This window comes from Ziziphus jujuba, chromosome 7 (genome assembly GCF_031755915.1).
Source record: "Ziziphus jujuba cultivar Dongzao chromosome 7, ASM3175591v1".
Lineage (NCBI taxonomy): Eukaryota > Viridiplantae > Streptophyta > Magnoliopsida > Rosales > Rhamnaceae > Ziziphus > Ziziphus jujuba.
In genome coordinates, this window is record NC_083385.1 from 11,982,248 (window position 1) to 12,003,288 (window position 21,041).

Genomic DNA, 21,041 nt, shown 5'->3' on the forward strand with positions numbered 1-21,041 from the left:
AGGAATATTTCCTAACAGAGCAAGAAAGGGATCCATCATTTATGTTTTAAATAGATGCAAATGATGAATGTAAATTGAAGCGTTGTTTTTGGTCCGATTCGGTTTGTAGAAGAGCTTATGGATGTTTTGGTGATGTAGTGGTATTTGATACAACTTACAACACTAATTAGTATGGTATGATGTTTGCACCTTTGGTTGGGATTAATAATCATGGTCAAACAATAATATTTGCATGTGCATTCTCAAGCGATGAAAGAACTGAATCTTTTGTTTGGTTATTTGAGCTATTAAAGAAGAGCATGCTTGCAAACACCCCAAAGATGATTATCACAGATCAAGATCCTTCAATGACAAAGGCTGTAGCTCAGAGATTACCGAATACATTCCATAGATATTGTAGTTGGTATATACTTAAGAAGTTTTCTATATATTTAAATGCAACCATTTACAAGGATTTTTACAAGGATTTCAAACACTGCATTTGGGAATCAGAACGTTTAGAAAAGTTTGAAAGAAAATGGACTTCTATCATCAAAAAGGCGAACCTACATGACAATGAATGGTTAAAGTCAATATTTGAACTACATTCAAGATGGGTGCCGGCATATGTTAATCATGTATTCTCAGCTGGAATGTCAAGTAGCTAACTTGCAGAAAGCTCTCATGCATTTTTCAAGAGGTACTTTTCGAAGAAAAATTTATTGATGGATTTTATACTTCGATTCAATAGGGCACTTGCACATCAACGTCACAAAGACTTAAGTGCTAATCATGTTGATATTAATGAGAAGCCTGTTTTGAAACTGCCATTGGAAATGGAGAAGCAAATGGCTGAGATATACACACGCAGGATTTTTTATAAGTTTCAAGATGAGTTGTGGCATAGCTTAGTAACAATGCCACAAATTGTTAATGAAAATGATACACTTAAAATGTATACGGTCCAGAGTTGTCCAAATGGAGGTGTTCCAAGGTTTCGGGAAATTCCTTATGATAAAGTTTTGGACTATGCATCGTGTAATTGTAAAAAGTTTGAGAGAGAAGGGATTCCATGTAGACATATTTTGGCATTTTTGCAATTCTTTGGTGATATTCCTCTATTGAATCAATGCATAATGAAAAAGTGGACTAGAGCTGCAAAATCTCAAATAATATATGACAAGGAAGGTTTAGAAATAAGTGGAAAATGTAGTTCAATGTTAACGTGGCGAAGCAAACTGTTCAAACTTTTCTCAGAACTCGTTGATAACATCATGTTAAATGAAGAAGCAGCTGTAATTGTGAATGATGCTCTGCAAAGTTTGGTTGATTAGTTTAAATCCGTAGGTGGTAGCACAAAGTGTGGAGGCATTTTTGAAAAAGGTAGTAGTGTTAATGACACAACTCTGAAAGACCCATCTCAAGTGAGGGCAAAGGGATGTGGAAGAAGATTAAAAGGAGGGAAAGAGAAGGCAACAAATGCTGCTAAGTATAGAGGTTGATGTTGCAATGGATGTGGAAAAATTGACCAAGCGCACGACAAAAAAAATCGTCCAGTCCTGAACAATCGGTAAGACAAAATAACTGTATTATTTATTGGTTTTATGCAATTGGAACAATCATATCATGTACAAACTATTATGGTTTCTATGTAGGTCCTTGCAATAAGAGAATATATGTCAACAAGAATCGGAGTTTGAATCTAACGCTGATCAGTTTTAATTTTATAGGTATAAAATTAGGTTATAATTGCTGTATGCATGTTAAATATCTTTTCCCTGATGCCTATTCGAAAGTAGTCCTTAAAGTCTTCAATGTTTTGTTATGCAGGGCCGCATTAGCAGCTTAAGGGATGACCCATGCGTGTGGACTACCAAGCCTACAAAACTGACACGGAAATAATTGTTTCCTTAGTTTGGTGCCGTTGTCTTAGCCTTCAAATACCAAGTATTATAACAATTTTTTCAAGATTGAAAAGGACTATGCCGATGCTATTGACTTGTAAATGCGTTAGCTTTGTACCACAAATTTATTTTAGACAAAATAATTACATGCAATTTTTTTTTATTTCTTCTTTCCACTCAACATTGTAATTTCGTTTGATGCTTGTAAGTTTTTGTGTCGATTTTGGACAAAATATTTACTAAGGAATTTAAACAAATTTTGCAAAATACTGTAAAAAATAAAGCAAGAACAAAAAGAAAAGAAATATTATTTTTGTTAAGGGACCAACGCCGATGATACGTTGACACTTAATCGTCATCTTATCAGTCAACGTCGACGCTACTTTAAAGACTACTCGTCGGCTTATGGACACAAATTTAGTATAATTTTTTGACTGTCTTGCTTTTGTAATTTTGTTTGATGCGTGTAAATTTCTTGACTGATTTTGGTCAAAATAATTACTATGGAATTCAAACAAACTTTGCAAAATCATGTAAAGAATAAAGCTAGAATAAAAAGACAAACGCTGACGCTACATTGACGCTTCATCATCGTCTTAGGAAGAAACACCGACGCTAGATCAACGACTACTCGTCGGCTTACGTCCAAAATATTAGAAAAAATTATTGACTGTATTGTCTTTGTAATTTCGTTTGATGCGTGTAAATTTCTCGACTGATTTTGGTCAAAATACGTACACATAAATTTAAACAAAACTTTCAATTTCATTTAAAAAATGGAAAAATTATAAAATAATTCAAAATGTTTTAATGTGTAACAACGCCGACGTGAAGGTAACTCTAGAACGTTGGTTTATATCTACGCCGATGCTATATTAACAAGTCTACGTTGTTTTAGTACCCTATTTGTCGTATGGTTGTTTTCGCTTATTGCCCCTCATCATTGTAATTTCGTTTGATAGTGGTAAGTTTTTTATCGATTTTGGTCAAAATAATTACTGAGGAATTCAAACAAACTTTGCAAAATTATGTAAAGAATAAAGCTCGAACAAAAAGATATGTTATGTTTATTAGAGGACCAATGCCGATGCTCCGTTGATGCTTCATCATCGTCTTATGAAACAACGTCGACGCTATATCAACAACCACTCGTCGGCTTATGGTCACAAAATTAGGATTATTTATTGACTGTATTGCCTTTGTAATTTCATTTGATTCTTGTAAGTTTTTCCACAGATTTTGTTCAAAATAATTACCGAGGAATTCAAACAACCTTTGCAAAATCATGTAAAGAATAAAGCTAGAAAAAAAAAAGATATGTTATGTTTATTAGGGAACAATGTCGATGCTACGTTGACGCTTCATCGTCGTCTTATGTAACAACGCCGACGCTATATCAACGACCACTCATCGGCTTAGGTCCACAAAATTAGGATAATTTATACCTATATTGCCTTTCTAATTTCGTTTGATTCTTGTAAGTTTTTGCACCGATTTTGGTCAAAATAATTATTGAGGAATTCAAACAAACTTTGCAAAATCATGTAAAGAATAAAGGTAGAACAAAAAGATAAGTTATGTTTAGTAGGGGACCAACACCGACGCTACGTTAAAGCTTCATCGTCGTCTTATGGAACAATGCCAATGCTATATCAATGACCACTCGTCAACTTACCTCTACAAAATTAGGATAATTTATTGACTGTATTGCCTTTGTAATTTCGTTTGCTTCTTGTAAGTTTTTGCACCTATTTCGGTCAAAATAATTACTGAGGAATTCAAACAAACTTTGTAAAATCATGTAAAGAATACAACTAGAACAAAAAGATATGTTATGTCTATTAGGGGACCAATGCTGACGCTACGTTGATGTTTCATTATCGTCCTAGGAGGAAACGCCGACGCTAGATCAAAGACCACTAGTTGGCTTACGTCCACAAAATTAGGATAATTTATTGACTGTACTGCCTTTGTAATTTCATTTGCTTCTTATAAGTTTTTGCATCAATTTTGCTCAAAATAATTATTGAGAAATTTAAACAACTTTGCAAAATCATGTAAAGAATAAAGCTACAACAAAAAGATATGTTATGTTTATTAGGTGACCAACGCCGACACTATGTTGATGCTTCATCATCGTCTTATGAAACAACACCAACGCTATATCAACGGCCATTTGTCGGCTTACAGCCACAAAATTAGGATTATTTATTGACTGTATTGCTTTTTTAATTTCGTTTGATTCTTGTAAGTTTTTGCACCGATTGTGTTCAAAATAATTACTGAAAAATTCAAACAAACTTTGCAAAATCATGTAAAGAATAAAGCTAGAAAAAAAAGATATGTTATGTTTATTAGGGGAACAACACCGACGCTATGTTAACGCTTCATCATCGTCTTATGTAACAATGCCGACGCTTTATCAATGACCACTCGTCGACTTAGGTTCATAAAATTAGAATAATTTATTGACTGTATTGCCTTTTTAATTTTATTTGATTCTTGTAAGTTTTTGCACCGATTTTGGTCAAAATAATTACTGAGGAATTCAAACATACTTTGCAAAATCATGTAAAGAGTAAAGCTAGAACAAAAAGATATATTATGTTTATTAGGGGACTAACACCGATGCTACGTTGACGATTCATCGTCGTCTTAGGGGGAAATGTCGACGCTAGATCAAAGACCACTCGTCGGCTTACGTCCACAAAATTAGGATAATTTATTGACTGTATTGCATTTGTAATTTCGTTTGATGGTGGTAATGTTTTGCACCGATTTTGGACAAAATAATTACTTAGGAATTCAAACAAACTTTGCAAAATCATGTAAAGAACAAAAAGATATGTTATGTTTATTAGGGGATCAACGCCGACGCTATGGTCAGTTCCAATGATCGTGTAAAAGTTTTTAAATAGTTTAGAAGTTTAATTACGAAGGATTTGACACAACATATCCACAATTTGTAACAAAATTAAAACCATATTTATTTATTTATTCAATGGTAAATAGAACATGCACCAAAGGCGACATGGTGGACATGTAGTTGCGTCGACTTTGGTTATATTTTCATTTTGGAATTGGCATCGATGAGGTTATTAAGAAAGTTGAGAATCCTCTTCTAGAGGCATCGATTCTGAGAAGGACAAGCTCATCATGATTCTTGGAATAGCTTTCACAACCGAGGATTTCAAAAGGGTCGAAGGGATTCTGGTGGGTGGAGGCGCGGAGGTGAAGCCTGAAATAGAGACAATGAAGGAAGATTTGTATGTTGCAGAAAGAAAGGGATTTTTAGATTAGGTTCAATAGGAGATGGAGTTGAAATGCATGAATGCCCATATGAACCTTCGTGTAATGTTCATACGGACTATTTTTTTACTCTCTCATTCACGCTTTTCAACTCCATCTCCTATTGAACCTTATCTAAAAATCCCTTACTTTTTGTAACAGACAAATCTTCCTTCACTGTCTCTATTTCTGGCTTCATCTCCCCACCTCTACCTACCAGAATCCCTTCGACCCTATCGAAATCCTCGGTTCTGAAAGCTGTTTGGAAAATCATGATGAGATTGTCCTCAAAATCGATGCCTCGTCGAGGAAGATTCTCGACTTTCTTAAGAACCCCATCGGTGGCAATTCCAAAATGAAAATATAACCAAAGCAAAAATAAAAAAAAAAAGAAAAAAAGAAAACAAAGCAGCAGTAGGATTATTCTGAATGTAACAATGAACAATTCATATGAACTTTAACATAGGTTGTATCATTATAACGAGCAGTTGACACAGTGAAGTAGCAGACATAGTAACAGAGAAGATTGTGGATCGAAAAACACGCATAATAATAGTGCTAACCAGTGTCCTCGATTTGCATAGAAACCCAATTTGATCAGATACAATTTGATATGTTGCGTAAACATTTAGGGTTTTCTAACAAACATTTATTACTTAGATTTATTGATTTATTCACTTTTCCAAAATTGGCAATAGCGAATCTCTTCGCTGAGTGGGACAACAAGAGAGACAAAATGTTAGAAATTTAACAATCAATCTGATAAACATTAACATTAATTTAAGACTATAGAAATTTGGATGCCACACTACCAACGCTTCAATTCCTCAGTCGATTGATTCCAATATTAGTTTTACCATTAATTAGAGTAGTTGACACGGTAAGTGTAAATATTTTTGCTTGAAAAATATCACCTACTTAATTATTCAAATGTAAATAATTAAAGAAACCCTGGGATGGAAAACGTGTCCACTCCATCAATATTAATGATGCTTACTATTCTTCGCCGATTGCTCTCCCTAAAAACTTGTCCCATCCATACGCACGCGGCTTGTAACATAACTGTTAAACTGTTAATTTTTGAGAAACCTTACCCGTTTGACAATTATGCAGAGTAATTGACACAGTTTTCAAGAACGTCGCTTGACACAGAAAATAACAAAAAAAGCCTAGCAAATACGAACAGAAAAAAAAAAAAAAAGCAAAGGCAACGCGGTTGACATGTTATAGCGTCGGCTTATGCCTCATTACTTTTTATTTTCCTTGTTATAGTTAATGATTTTAAAACCAACGTGATGTCATGTATGTATTTCTAATGATTTTAGAATACATAATTACAAATTATTTTAAACACAAGTTAAATAAATCATATAGAAAAAGGAATATTCAAAAAAAAATTCGAATAATAATCTTCCCTATCGTAATTTCCATTGATCTCGTAAATATTTTTAATACTTCAGAGAAAACATCATTACAAAGGATTTTAAACAACATATACAAAAGCATTGAAAATATAAAACTCCATTCACATAGACAATCCATAAATTAAAACATGCACTAACGCCGACGCTATCGTTGTGACATAGCGTCGGCTTCACCTTTTTTTTTTTTTTTAAATATCTTGTAAGTTGCATTTAGCTTGCAAAGTTTGTTAATGATTTGAACAACATAATGATCTAGGATTTTATGCAAAATATACGCAGTTAGTGAAAATTATCAAACTATTCTGAAATTTACCAAATTAAAGATGACGCTGTAGGGATTAGTTAGCGTCGGTATTTTTTTTTCTTTATTTATTTATGTAAGTTTATTTTTTTTTGGTTAAGAAATATTCTTTCCTGCTTATTAGTCGGTATTTATTTATAAATTATTTTAAGAAATCTTTTGTTTTGTTATTTATTAGGCTCGTTTTACATAACATATACAAAAACATTAACAAAATTAGAACCCTATTTACAAAGATAACAAATGGAAATTACAACATGCACCTAAGCCAACTCTACATGCATTTACTGGCATCTGCTTTTGTCTTATTTTCATTTTGGACTTGCCACCATGAGGTTATTAAGAAAGTTGAGAATCCTCCTCGTCCAGGTATCGATTATGCGAACAAAAAGCTCATCATGATTATCAGAACAGCTTTTAGATCGGAGGATTTCGACATGGTTGAAGGGATTACGATGGGTAGAGACGAGGAGTAAAAGCGAAAAATAAAGACAATGAAGGAAGATTTGTCTGTTCAAGTAAGCAAGGGATTTTCAGAGAAGGTCAACACGCACATGGAGTTGCAAGGCGCCAATGAGAGCAGACAAAACATCTCTGAAAATCCCTTTCTTCCTATAACAGACAACTCTCGTTCATTGTCTGTATTTATCGCTTCAACTTCGCATTTCTACCCACCAGAATCCCTTTGACCCTATCCAAATCCTCGGTTCTAAAATCTGTTCTGATAATCAGGATGAGCTTGTACTTCTCATAATGGATGCCTCGACGAGAAGGCTTCTCGACTTCCTTAAATACCTCATGGTGCCAATTCCAAAATGAAAATAACACAACAAAAAAAAAATAAAAAACAAAAACAAAATAGCATTAGGATTATTATGAAAATAACTATGAACAATTCCTATGAACTTTAATATAAGTTGTACCATTATAACGACTCAAACAAATGTGCATGTCTATCCCAGGAACGATGATCTGGTAAATAGCATTTTGTGATGAGAATGAAACCCTAGGTTCTGTTTATATATATATATATATATATCTGGATGGAACGATCTAAACGGCATTAAAAGATTGTAATTTCCAATGGCGAAGGATAATAAAGAAAACAATTAAATAAGAAACGTACAAAACTGACGTGAGTATATGTCCATAGCGTCGGCTTTCGTTATGATCGCATGTGATCATTAATAGCAAATCCCACGCGTTGGTCATCGAAATTGATATGTTGCTTAAAAAGTTAGGTTTCTCTGTCAAAAATTAATTACATAGATATTTTTACAAAGATTGGCTAGTTTAGACGCGTGTAATTGGATGGAACATGATATTCGTGTTCTGAGCAAATCTTTTCGCTGACTATGACCACGAATTATTCAACATTTATGAAAATATTCAAACATTCAAAAGTAGAGCAAGCTAGACAAAGCCAACGCCGTTGGCATGTCATAGCGTCGGCGTAGGCCCATGTATTTTAATATTTTATTTTCTTTTTTATCCTTAATGATTTTAAAACCCACATGATATCAAATAATTTTTTCTAAAGATTGTAGATTAAATAAATGTTAAATAAATCATACAGGAAATATAACAACATTTTCCAACACAAGTCGAAAAAAAAATATACCAACGCTATTTACATGTATTATCCTTAATGATTTTTTTATAGCGTCGGCTTAGACATATTTTTTTTTTAATTTTAAATTTCCTTTTTATCCTTAATGATTTTAGAACCCACATGATGTCAATAAATTTTTCTAAATATTGTATATTACCTTTAAAAATATTGACAAAATACAGAAATACAAAAAAATTGACCAACACCAACGCTATTTACATGTATTATCCTCAGCTTAGGTCTCATTTTATTTTTTATTTTAATATTCCTTGTTACTTGTATTTATTACAAAATATTTTAAACAGCATTTACGAAAAATTAGATGCTTGAAGAACCAACCCACGTCTCTTCATAGTGGATGTATTTATTTATTTATTTTTTTGTTTGGACTCTTCTTCATTGTTAGGTTTTTTGAAGGTACGTAATATTGTGGAAGCAGATGCTAAGGTCGGCGTTGCCGTATGCTTTCTTAAATATTTGTTTTTTAATATTGATTTAAGCACGTGTTCCTATCAATGGTCTGATCCGTACCACGTCCACTACTCTGGTCGCCAGAATAGAATCGTGGTTACTTCTGACGTTCTTGTTGCCATCTTTTGATGCCTCTACAATTGTCATTTCGATTGTCTGCAGTACTTAAGTTATGGATCCATGTGCTGAAAATGGTCTCACCGTTACTGATGATGATAGAGCAGCCTTGACTGAAATGGCCGGACCCAATCTTGCATCCAAATCACACAAACGAAGAGGACCTACAAGGATGGAACCTATTACGATGGATGAGCCACCTTAATATAATGAGTTCGGAGTTGCAATAAACCATGCAGCCGTGCATATGAGCAACTTAGAGGGGTCGCTGGTTAGAAGTACAATGCCAATTTCTATAAGTCAGTGGAGAGACGTGCCTGAAGACCTCAAGAACAGCCTATGGGAAGAGATAAATGTAACGCCCTGTCCCGAAGTACACCGGAAATTTCTCGAATTTGATCGAGGTTGATCAGGTTTGACCATCATTGATCGAGAAGGGGTTAAATGTTGACTTTTTGCTTCTGGTGCAATTTCACATTGACCGAGGTCCCGTTACGAAGTACACGTTGGCACGAGTTCATAGAATAGTAGCACGTCAAAAACGGAGTTACAGTTTGAAAGTTATGAACAAAATAAGTTGAGATCCAAATTGTCCAAGCGTGCCGGTTGGCTTTTTATTTTTGAGGATATGAGCTTTGACTCATGTACAAATGTGAATTACTCATTGATACGAGTCCGTACACTAGCGGTACACCTGATTTGGACATTTTGTTGAAAAATTATGAATTTGTAAAATTTTTAAATACAGTACTATTTTAATATTATTTTGAAATATGTGAACAGTATGCCACGTGTGACTTAATAAAGGGTACCATGTGTCACAACGGTGAGATGCCACATGTCAACCATGATTAAATACCATATTATTTTATTATTATTCTATACAATAATATTATTTTCATATTATTTAATTATTTTCTTTTATTTTCTTTTTCTTTTTTTTTCCTTCCCCAACGTGGGAAAAAAAGGCCCACGGGCCCCTCCTTTCTTTCTTCTTCTTCTTCCTTCTTCTCCTTCTCTCTTCATTTCTCCTTCCAGTCAATATCTTTCTCTCCCTGCTGCATCTTTTTCGGCCACCGGACGGCCACATGCACCGGCCACTGGTGAAGCCCAGCCGTCGACGAGCTCAGGTACCAAGTTTGGCGGCCAGCTGATCGACGCGCCTAGATCGGCGGTTGAAGTCGGCGGTGACTCATTTTGTTTTTCCGGTGATTCTTGTCGTTTCTGGCCAGCCCAGTCCGATCTTCCACCCATTTCTCCTTATTTTGGGTCTTCTGAGTTCAAATATGGTCTCCAATTGTTTAAATTCGAAGTGGTTCGCAAGTTATAAGGAGGTGAAGTTCGGCCGGTACTTCCCAGGCAAATTCTGATGACCACCGGCGGAATTGGGGTCAATGGAGGCCGGTAATGTGATCATCGTCTCCTTAGCTTTCCATAGACATCTTATTTGTGAATTTTAGATACCGTTTGCGTTAGCTCCCCCGGATACCGGATATTATTTATCCAAATAAAGTATTAATTTATTTGAGTTATGTAATATTGTTGTTCTGGGAGCACGTGTGGGTTGTGGAATGGATCCTATGGAGGATCTTGGTTGAATTGCGTGTTCAAGGTGAGTGACCCACCTTCAAAACTATTTTGGGGACTATTAAAAATATATATATTTTGTGTTAATTGGTTATTTGAAGAATATATTTTATGTGTTGAATATTTAGTAAATTTATATTTGGAATCTTGATGCCAAAATTGAATGAATTATAATTATTTGTGCATCAAAAAATATTTTGATTTCAAAAATTTTATGGATATGGAATTTTATTAAATTTTATTGTTGGAATATTGTGTAATTAGAAAGTTTTCATGTGAATTTTAATATATGTTTAATATTTGAAGGAATTTCCATTTAATTTTACAATGCCGATTTATAATGGTTTTAATATATGTGTTGATGCGAAAAATGTATTTGGGATTTTAAAAGAATTATGGTTTAAGGTTTTTTAATTAATTTTTGTTGAGTTTGATGTTGATTTTATAATGCATAACAAATGCGTTTACATTATTTTGAGAATATATGAATTTCATGTAGTTTTAATAATATTTTTGGCATGATTTGATTTTCAAGATTTCAAGAAAAATATTGGTTTAAGTTATGGTGCTCTCAAAATATATATTTATGCACTTGAAATATTATCTAGTTGATTTTATGATATGAGAAAAATTATATATTATCGATGGATTTATGTTGGTGATATTAAATAAAAATATGGGATGGTGAATTTGAAAAATGGTATGATTCCCACGATGAGTTTTGGAAAAATTGTTATTTTTAAAAATAATATGGTTATTTTTTTTTATATGCACTCATACAGTATTGGTGTTCTGTACTATATATATGGATGAGTGCGCATGTTATAATGTCTCCCGTGAGTTGCTATTGAACCGAGGGCAGACAAGTTTGATATTGGCCATAAGCCGCCCCCCTCCATGGCTGGGTTGACAGTTTAAGCAGCGGCGCTATCCGGACACCGAAGCTACTGTATGTAAGTTTTTCTCTTTAACCTCCCGTCGGACGGTGGTCAGGACGCTGGGTATTGTAGGGTATCACTGGTATATAGTGTGGTGCGTCAAGTATTATTTTTCATATATAAATTTCAAATCCCAAAGTTTTAAAATCGTATTTAAATTAAATGTATTTAACTTGTTTTATCATCTATTTACAATTAGTATTTTCTAAAATGTATTTATTTATGTTTTTATCAATTATTTTAAATTGGCGTTTTAGAATTTTATTTTACCATGTTGATATTATTTATTTAAATTTTGAGATTTTAACATGAATTTTATTGTATTCTTTTATCTATTTTAAATTGAGGTTTAAAATCTATTAAAATGTTTCCTTGATTATTTCATTGATTTAAACAATAAATTTTATAATTTATATACTGAGTTTATTTTTGTTTTATGCCAAATTTCTTTAATACAAGTTTATTTACGATTTTATTTATTTTATCTAGTGATGTTTATTCTAAATTTAATTATTGGATTTTTAAAATGTTTTCAATGTATATATATTGAGTTCTAAATTAATATTTGTATTTATGTGCATTCTAAATTATTGCATTCCATTTAATTTGATTTTTCCTTGATTATTTTTTTATGTAAATTTTATTGTGATTTTGCTTATTTTATTTATGACATTTTGTGTAAAATTTAATAATTGTTATTAAAATTAATCTTGTTTTTTATTATACATTGTAGATCTTTAATTTAATGTATTTTATTTATAATTTATTTAATTAATTATTTCTTGATTTTGGGGTACAATCATTGGGTTTTGTGAAAATGTATTAAAATGGAAACTTTTCCAATTGAGTGAATTGTAAGGGTTTTGGAGAGAAAACATTATTTCAAATATTTATTATACTTATTTATTTAATTGTTTGGTATTGATTAATTAAGTTTCCTTTATTGTTATATTATTAATATTATAATTGTGTAATAGATTAGGTCACTCACTGAGATGATTAGTATCTCATGTTTTTAAATTCCATTCCCCAAGGCCAAGGTTGGGAGGCGTTGATCGTCCGGGGCGAGCCCGACGTCTCAGTTCATTGCCGAAAATCCAAGAAGCATTTCCTCCCTTTTTCCTCTCCATCTTGTATTGCTTCATCTATCATTGTATTAATTTCATATTTATTTGTATAATGCTCTGTATACGGATTGGACAGATATTTGTTTAATTGCTTACTGATTCCATGTTATTATTTTGGGATGTTGTAAATTTGTAGAAACAAATTATAGTAAAGTGGGAGGAATAAGGGGATGTTTCTAGAAGTGTTCGTGCAGGAAAAATTTATGGTAAGTCCAACATTTAGGGGAGGTTCTGCCGGATTTTCCATTGGAGGATCCGATAGGGTTTCCCTTGGATTAGGGCTTGTCTAAGGTTCCAATGAGGAATTTTAGATGGGTCCTAACATAAAGGTAATACATGTAAAGTTTATTTGTAAATTAGTTATGAATTGGTATTGCTCATTCAATATGTATGTGAAACCTGGAAGTGTTTGGTAATTTATAATTTACAGGAATTTTCCAATAAAGATGAGAGTTTGAAGAAGTAAACTCTCATAGTTTGTGCTGTGAAATGAAGGAGATTCAACAGTGATATGTATGTAAACTATGTCAGATCGTATTTGGTCATGCCTGAAGTTTCGAAGCACCGACCACGAGTATATGATTTTATAACCCAGGACATTTGGGATGAGTTTGTAAGTCAGAGGGTGACCGACGACTACCAAGTATTTTTGTCTTCATCAACCATTAATGTTTAGTTATCCTTATAAATCCGAATGCACTTCAATTTTCACTGGCATATTTAACTTATTGCATGTGTGTCAATTTTTTGTAGGAAATAAGTAAAAAAATTTCCCAACGAAGACAATTAAACAAGTATCCACATCGAATGGGTGCATTGTGATATGCGAGATTGGAAGTGCTCATGGTATGAAAAATAATAATGTTAGTTTTGACGTTCATGTATTATTTAGTTTCATCACATGTGAAATCCATATTTATTTTCAATATTCGTAGCAAAAGGAAAAATGCACCCAAGATTACATAGGCCAAGAGGACCTATGGACTTGGGCACGAATGGGAAATGATGGAAAATTCGCAAATGAAGATGTTGAACGTGTTGTGGAAACAATTGTAAGTTATTTTATTCATGATACAACTGTTTGAAATTAATTACATATGCCTAAAAGCTACATATTATTGTTATTGACATGCAGTGAAATTATATTATTTTCTTGTAGGATGGCTTAAGGAACCAAGCCAACAAATGAGAAATTGAATCCTCCCCTCCGGATGATATCCTTACGCAAGCATTGGCAACTGAAGAGACTGAAGGTCGGCTTAGGGGTCGAGGAAAACATTGTACCATTAAAAAAATTTTCGAAATCCATAGGCCACATCCCAAAAAAGTGGCTAAGTCCGACAAAATTAAGTACCCATGGTTGATGATACATGGTGTGTGGGAGGCCGTCAAAGGGAATCCCAACATTGACAAGCTTAATAAATTAGTAGATGTATGTGGTTTTACCTTCAAATCATAGCCTCAAACACATAGGGAGCAGTCATCGCCCAATGAGGCACACGATGAGGATGTGATACATGAATACGATGTTGGCAATCACCCCACACCATCACATCATGGTCTTGATGCTCCTCCTGTCCATCCACCACAAAAGATAAATTTATCAATCATATATAATTTTTCTACTTTTATTGTCACTGCTTAAAAATTATTGAACTTGTGTGTTTTATTGTCATATCCATGTGAAGTGTACAATTAGATATGTACTAATTAATTTGTAATATTGTTTGTTACGCAGGGTGTTGAATGCCAGCTTGCCCAAGGCAGTGTCCTTAATATTGTAGCACGTGGCACTGTGGTCCTTTCTCTCCCAACGGATAGATGCGACGGTGTTATACTAGGTTTGAATCATTTGAAGGTCACTGTAGATGAGGTGCTCCAGCCATTTGCCCTTTTGCCTAATCCGACGTCTAAATATATGCAAGTCGGAGAAGCCGCATGTGCATTACTTGCATGGCCTTCAAATCTTGTCATTATCCTAAATATAGAGGTACAATTTCATGGGATTATTAGTGATATTTGCATATATAACTTGCATCAGCTGGGGTGGTGCTGATGTACTTAAATAATGTTCTAGTAATATTTATAAGGAATGTCCAACCTACCATATGTACCACCTGTAGAAGATATACATGTGGAGGAGACACACGTGGAGGAGGCACATGTGGACGAGATACATGTGGAGGAAGTTCCATATGGTTCTAACCCACCACCTGAAGAGGAGAGACATGTACCACATATGGAGGAGGCATGTGTACCTCCCGGGGAGGAAACCCATGTCGAGGATGACCAATGTGGTGATTCCTTAGCTTTTACCCCACCCATCAGGGTGTTGCTAAGCCGAATCGAAGGCATGGATATAAATCATATTTGGATGTTCGACATGGAGAAAGGAAGTGTGGGGGATGTAGACCAGTTGTGCATAGTGAAGGCTGACATCCTTGATTTTTGTAACATGCAGGAAACATCTGCAGAGTGCATATTGCTCTACATTAGGTAACAAAACTACATCCATGTATAGAGTGTCTAAAATTTCAATTCAATCAATTATAATTATCAATATCAAATTTTCTATTTACTTGTATTCAAATGATTTTGGCAGATACTTATATACTGGATTGGAAACCACACATGGTTCACGAAAGTTTTGCTTTGTTCATCCCGCACTAACTGAACCGGTTGGTTATGAAGACCCAAACGCTAGAACAAAAAATATTGTGGCTAAATGGAGATCTGCAATTCGCAACCAATTCTGGTTCTTTCCGTACTGTTCAGGGTATGTGGTGTTAAGTTCCAATAATTAGTTAGCTAATTAATTTAATAGTTATGCACATATTAACTAAGAATTTATTATTGGTTTGTAGCAATCATTGGATGTCAGGGGTTGTTGACCCATTCTACGCAACAACTTGGTTTTTTGATACTTTGGCAAGTCATAACGATGAAATCCATAAGGACTTTAGGAAGATTATCAACAAGTAAGTTCAATAGAAACTTAATTTTAATAATTTATTTGTAATGAAATTTACAAAAATTTCATAATATTATAATAATCCTACAATGTATGTATTGATATAGTGCATTCGTTGCATGGAAGAAAGAGACCAGGAGCGTAACCACAAAAAAAATTGACTGGCAAACCCATACACAGGTAAATTAGGATGGTTTAAATTGAGAATTATTGTTGTTAGTTTACATACTTATCAAACACATGTACTATTTCTTACATAATATGACGTTAACATTTATGGTTGCAAACGTAGACTCCTAAGCAGCCTGGTAGTATGGAATGTGGTTACTACATAATGATGATAATGCGAAACATCATTAGGGAACAAATACCTCGCAAAAACTTAAACTCACATGTGAGAACCACCAATTTGCCTGTACTTCAATGCAATTTATTTATTTTTATTAAACTGTTTTGTACATATGTATCCAATTTGTAATAAACTAATCGCATGTGCAGTATGAAAGAGTGAAGTGGCCACGAGATGTTGTCAATCAATTACGAGCTGAATGGGCATCTGCTATGATCAAAGCTATTTCAAACTCATGACAATTTCTGCTTAGTGCAATCATTGGCTTTTGTAAATTTTGTTCATTCTTTGGTACTTATTATTAATTTATTAAATAATGATTTTGTAGCTTTTGTCAAAAATATTTTGTATTTATGTATTGTATAGGTTTTTTTATTTTTTGTTTACAAAATCGTTTTTTTTTTTAATGATTTTTTTACTATCGTTTAAATTCCTTTGTTATAATTTTGTCTTAAATAATTCATTTGAATAATTACAAGCATCAATGTTAATGACAACAATGAAGGATAAAAAGGAAAAGAAATTTAAAAAATGAGGCCTAAACTGACGCTGGTACAAGCCAACGGCGATGGCTTTGGTATTTTTAAAGTTTTTCTATTCTCTTTTAAACTTTTGTTTTTTTAATGATTTTCTCACTTTTGTTTAAATTCCTTTGTTATAAGTTTGTCTTATACAATTCATCCGAATAAGTACACACATCAATGAGGCATACGCCGACATTGGTATATGTGAACAGCATTAGATTCGATATTTTTAAAGTTTTTCAATTTTCTTTTAAAATTTGTGGAGGATACAAAAAACATAAGAGACGATGGGTAATTGAACTAGCATCGTCATTGAGACATAAGACGACGATGAAATGAAAACGTACCATCGGCATTGGTCCCCCTAATAAACATATCATTTCTTTTTGTTCCTACTTTTTTTTTTTTTTACAGGATTTTGCAAAGCTTGTTTAAATTCCTCAGTAATTATTTTGTCCAAAATAGGTGAAACAACTTACAAGAACCAAACGAAATTACAAAGGCAATACAGTCAATAAATAATCCTAATTTTATGGCCCTAAGCCGACGAGTGGTCGTTGATCTACCGTCTGCGTTTCTTCATAAAACGACGATGAAGCATCAATGTAGCGTCGGTGTTGGTCCCCTAATAAACATAACATATCTTTTCATTCTAGCTTTATTCTTTATATGATTTTGCAAAGTTTGTTTGAATTCCTCAGTAATTATTTTGACCAAATTCGATGCAAAAACTTATAAGAATCAAATGAAATTAAAAAGGCAATACAGTCAATAAATTATCCTAATTTTGGGGACGTAAGCTGACGAGTGGTCATTGATATAGCATCGGCGTTGTTACATAAAACGATGATGAAGCGTCAACATAGTGTCGGCATTGGTTCCCTAATAAACATAACATATCTTTTTGTTGTAGCTTTATTCTTTACATGATTTTGCAAAATTTGTTTGAATTCCTCAGTAATTATTTTGTCCAAAATCGGTGAAATAAATTACAAGAACCAAACCAAATTACAAAGGCAATGCAGTCAATAAATTATCCTAATGTTGTGGTCATAAGCCGAAGAGTGGTCGTTGAACTAGCGTCTGCGTTGACACATAAGACGACCATGAAACGTAAATGTAGCGTCGGCATTGGTCCCCTAATCAACATATCATGTCTTTTTGTTCCTGCTTTATTTTTTACAGGATTTTGCAAAGTTTGTTTAAATTCCTCAGTAATTATTTTGTCTAAAATTGGTAAAACAACTTACAAGAACCAAACGAAATTACAAAGGCAATATAGTCAATAAATTATCCTAATGTTGTGTCCATAAGCCGACGAGTGGTCATTGAACTAGCGGCGGCATTGACACATAAGACAACGATGAAACGCAAATGTAGCATCGGTGTTGGTCCCGTAATAAACATATCATTTCTTTTTGTTCCCGCTTTATTTTTTACATGATTTTGCGAAGTTTGTTTAAATTCCTCAGTAATTATTTTGTCCAAAATCAATGCAAAAACTTACAAGAAGCAAACGAAATTACAAAGGCAATTCAGTCAATAAATTATCCTAATTTTGTGGACGTAAGCCGACGAGTAGTCGTTGATATAGCATCGGAATTGTTTCATAAGACGATGATGAATTATCAATGTAGCGTCGGTGTTGGTCCCCTAATAAATATAACATATCTTTTTGTTCTAGCTTTATTCTTTACATGATTTTGCAAAGTTTGTTTGAATTCCTTAGTAATTATTTTGTCCAAAATCGGTGAAAAACTTACAAGAAGCAAACGAAATTACAAAGGCAAAACAGTCAATAAATTATCCTAATTTTATGGACGTAAGCCGACGAGTGGTCGTTGATATAGCGTCGATGTTGTTTCATAAGACAACGATGAAGAGAAAACATAACGTCGTCGTTGGTTCCCTAATAAACATAACATATCTTTTTGTTCTAGCTTTATTCTTTACATGATTTTGCAAAGTTTGTTTGAATTCCTCAGTAATTATTTTGACCAAAATTGGCGCAAAAACTTACAAAAAGCAAATGAAATTACAAAGGTAATATCGTCAATAAATTATCCTAGTGTTGTGGCTGTAAGCCGACGAGTGGTTGTTGAACTAGCATTGACATTGACGCATAAGACGACGATGAAGGGAAAATGTAGTTTCGGCGTTAGTCCCCTAATAAACATAACATATCTTTTTGTTCTAGCTTTATTTTTTTATAGGATTTTGTAAAGTTTGCTTCAATTCTTCAGGAACTATTTTGTCCAAAATCGGTGCAAAAACTTACAAGAAGCAAACCAAATTACAAAGGCAATACAGTTAATAAATTATCCTAATGTTGTGGTCGTAAGCCGATGGGTGATCATTGAACTAGCGTCGGCACTGACACATAAGACGACGATGAGTCGAAAACGTAGGGTCGGCGTTAGTCCCCTAATAAACGTATCATTTCTTTTTATTCTTGCTTTATTTTTTTACAGGATTTTACGAAGTTTGTTTAAATTCCTCGGTAATTATTTTGTCCAAAATTGGTGTAAAAACTTACAAAGGTACTATAGTCAATAAATTATCCTAATATTGTGGCCGTAAGCCGATGAGTGGTCGTTGATCTAGCGTTGGCGTTTATACAAAAGACGACGATGAAGCTTCAATGTAGCGTTGGTGTTGGTCCCCTAAATTATCATAACATCTCTTTATGTTCTTGCTTTATTTTTTACAGGATTTTGCAAAGTTTGTCTAAATACCTCAGTAATTATTTTGTCCATAATCGGTGCAAAATTTGATCTAGCGTCAACTTTTCTGGTTAATTTAATCTTAGGAATTTTTGTAAATTTTGATGTTTGTTAACGATTTTTGTACCAAAACCTTTGTCATTATCTTGTCTAAAATCATTTAAAAAATTTACAAACATCAATGGAAATTTCAATAGTAGTAAAGGATAACAAGAAAAAGGCACTTAAAAAAAAAAAAAAAAAACAAATACAAATGCCAACGCTACAATATCTAAATAGGGTCGGCGTTGGTGTACATTTTGATTTTTTTATTTGTTTGATTTTATTTTTTTAACAATTTTCTATATTTTGTTTACAATTATATGTCATTTTTTTTTTTGTATAAAATCATGTTGCAATTTAACAAGATCATCGAAATTACAATATTGACATATAACAAGAAACTTTTTGTTCTAAAGTCGATGCTTGTAACACATAGCATCGGCGGTGGTCCATTTTTTAATTTCTTCATTTTCGTTGTAACTTCTTTTCTTTCTAATGATTTTTTTGATTTTTTTTTTAAATCCTTTGTCATTATTTTGTCTAAAATCATTCAAACAATTTACAAGATCAATTAAAATTAGAGTGGTGAAAGATAACATTCATAAACAAGTAATAAAAACAAGGGGTAAGCTTTACATGTCAAAAGCACGGCTTTGCTGATTGATTTAATCTTAGGAACTTTTGTAAATTTTGAGGTTTGTTAATGATTTTTCTAAAACATTTACAAGTATCAATGGAAATTTCAATAGTAAAGGATAACAAGAAAAAAAAAATACTTAAAATAACAGAGTTGAAAATAACCGACGATATTATTTATAAATAGCATCGGCGTTGGTGTACTTTTTAATGTTTTGATTTTGTTCATGATTTTATTTTTTTATTGATTTTGTATATTTTGTTTAAAATTATTTGTGATTATTTTGTATAAAATCATTAGAAAATTTACAAGCATCAACGAAAATTACAATAATAAAGAATAACAATAAAACAAAATTTAAATAAAAAATGTAATACACCGACGCTTTTACGTGTATGTAACGTCCACTTTGGTTCAAGTTTGTGAATTTTGATTTGTTTTTTAATTTTTTTTTTAAATGATCTTATAACTTTTGTTTCAAAACATTTATCATTATTTTGTCTAAAATCATTAAAAAAATTTACCACCATTGATGGTTAGACATAACATATTTACATTTAGCTTAGACAAGATTTATTGTGCTAAACAAGTTGAATGCGTGACAAGATGTTAAACCATTGTATTGCACATTTTAAATGTAAAATTTATCAATATAGTGTGCAACATTAACTAAACAGTCAATCTACCTCAGACATCGGCTTTAGTCTTTCCATGGAAAAATAAGAGGAAAAAATATTTTGATATTTTACTTCGACTTGCTAAAATTAGTATACTCGAATGAGTAACTTGCCCCCTCCATTGTGCCAGACAATCCCTTTCTCCTGGTGGATCCCATAGAAGTTGAACAATTGCTTTACAGTTGCATTGTACTTTACCAAGTGTATCCATTAGTGCCATTTTATATGATTCATTTAGAATCGACAACAAATAGAAAAATACCATTTAATTAACGAAGTCATATTTCATAGATAAATTTAACAGAGTTTCAACAACATAAGTCAATTTTTTTTGGGATACATGCTTCTTAACAAGGACATAGCAGAATTT

The 21,041-nt window shown here is 32.9% G+C and overlaps 1 protein-coding gene across 1 annotated transcript; it reads left to right on the forward strand.

Moving 5' to 3' along the window:
* Positions 1–704: 704 nt before the first annotated feature.
* On the forward strand, positions 705–1,313 carry LOC125423739 (protein FAR1-RELATED SEQUENCE 9-like). The gene has a single exon (XM_048478873.1). The coding sequence runs from the start codon at positions 705–707 to the stop codon at positions 1,311–1,313; it is 609 nt and encodes a 202-aa protein (XP_048334830.1).
* Positions 1,314–21,041: the final 19,728 nt, after the last annotated feature.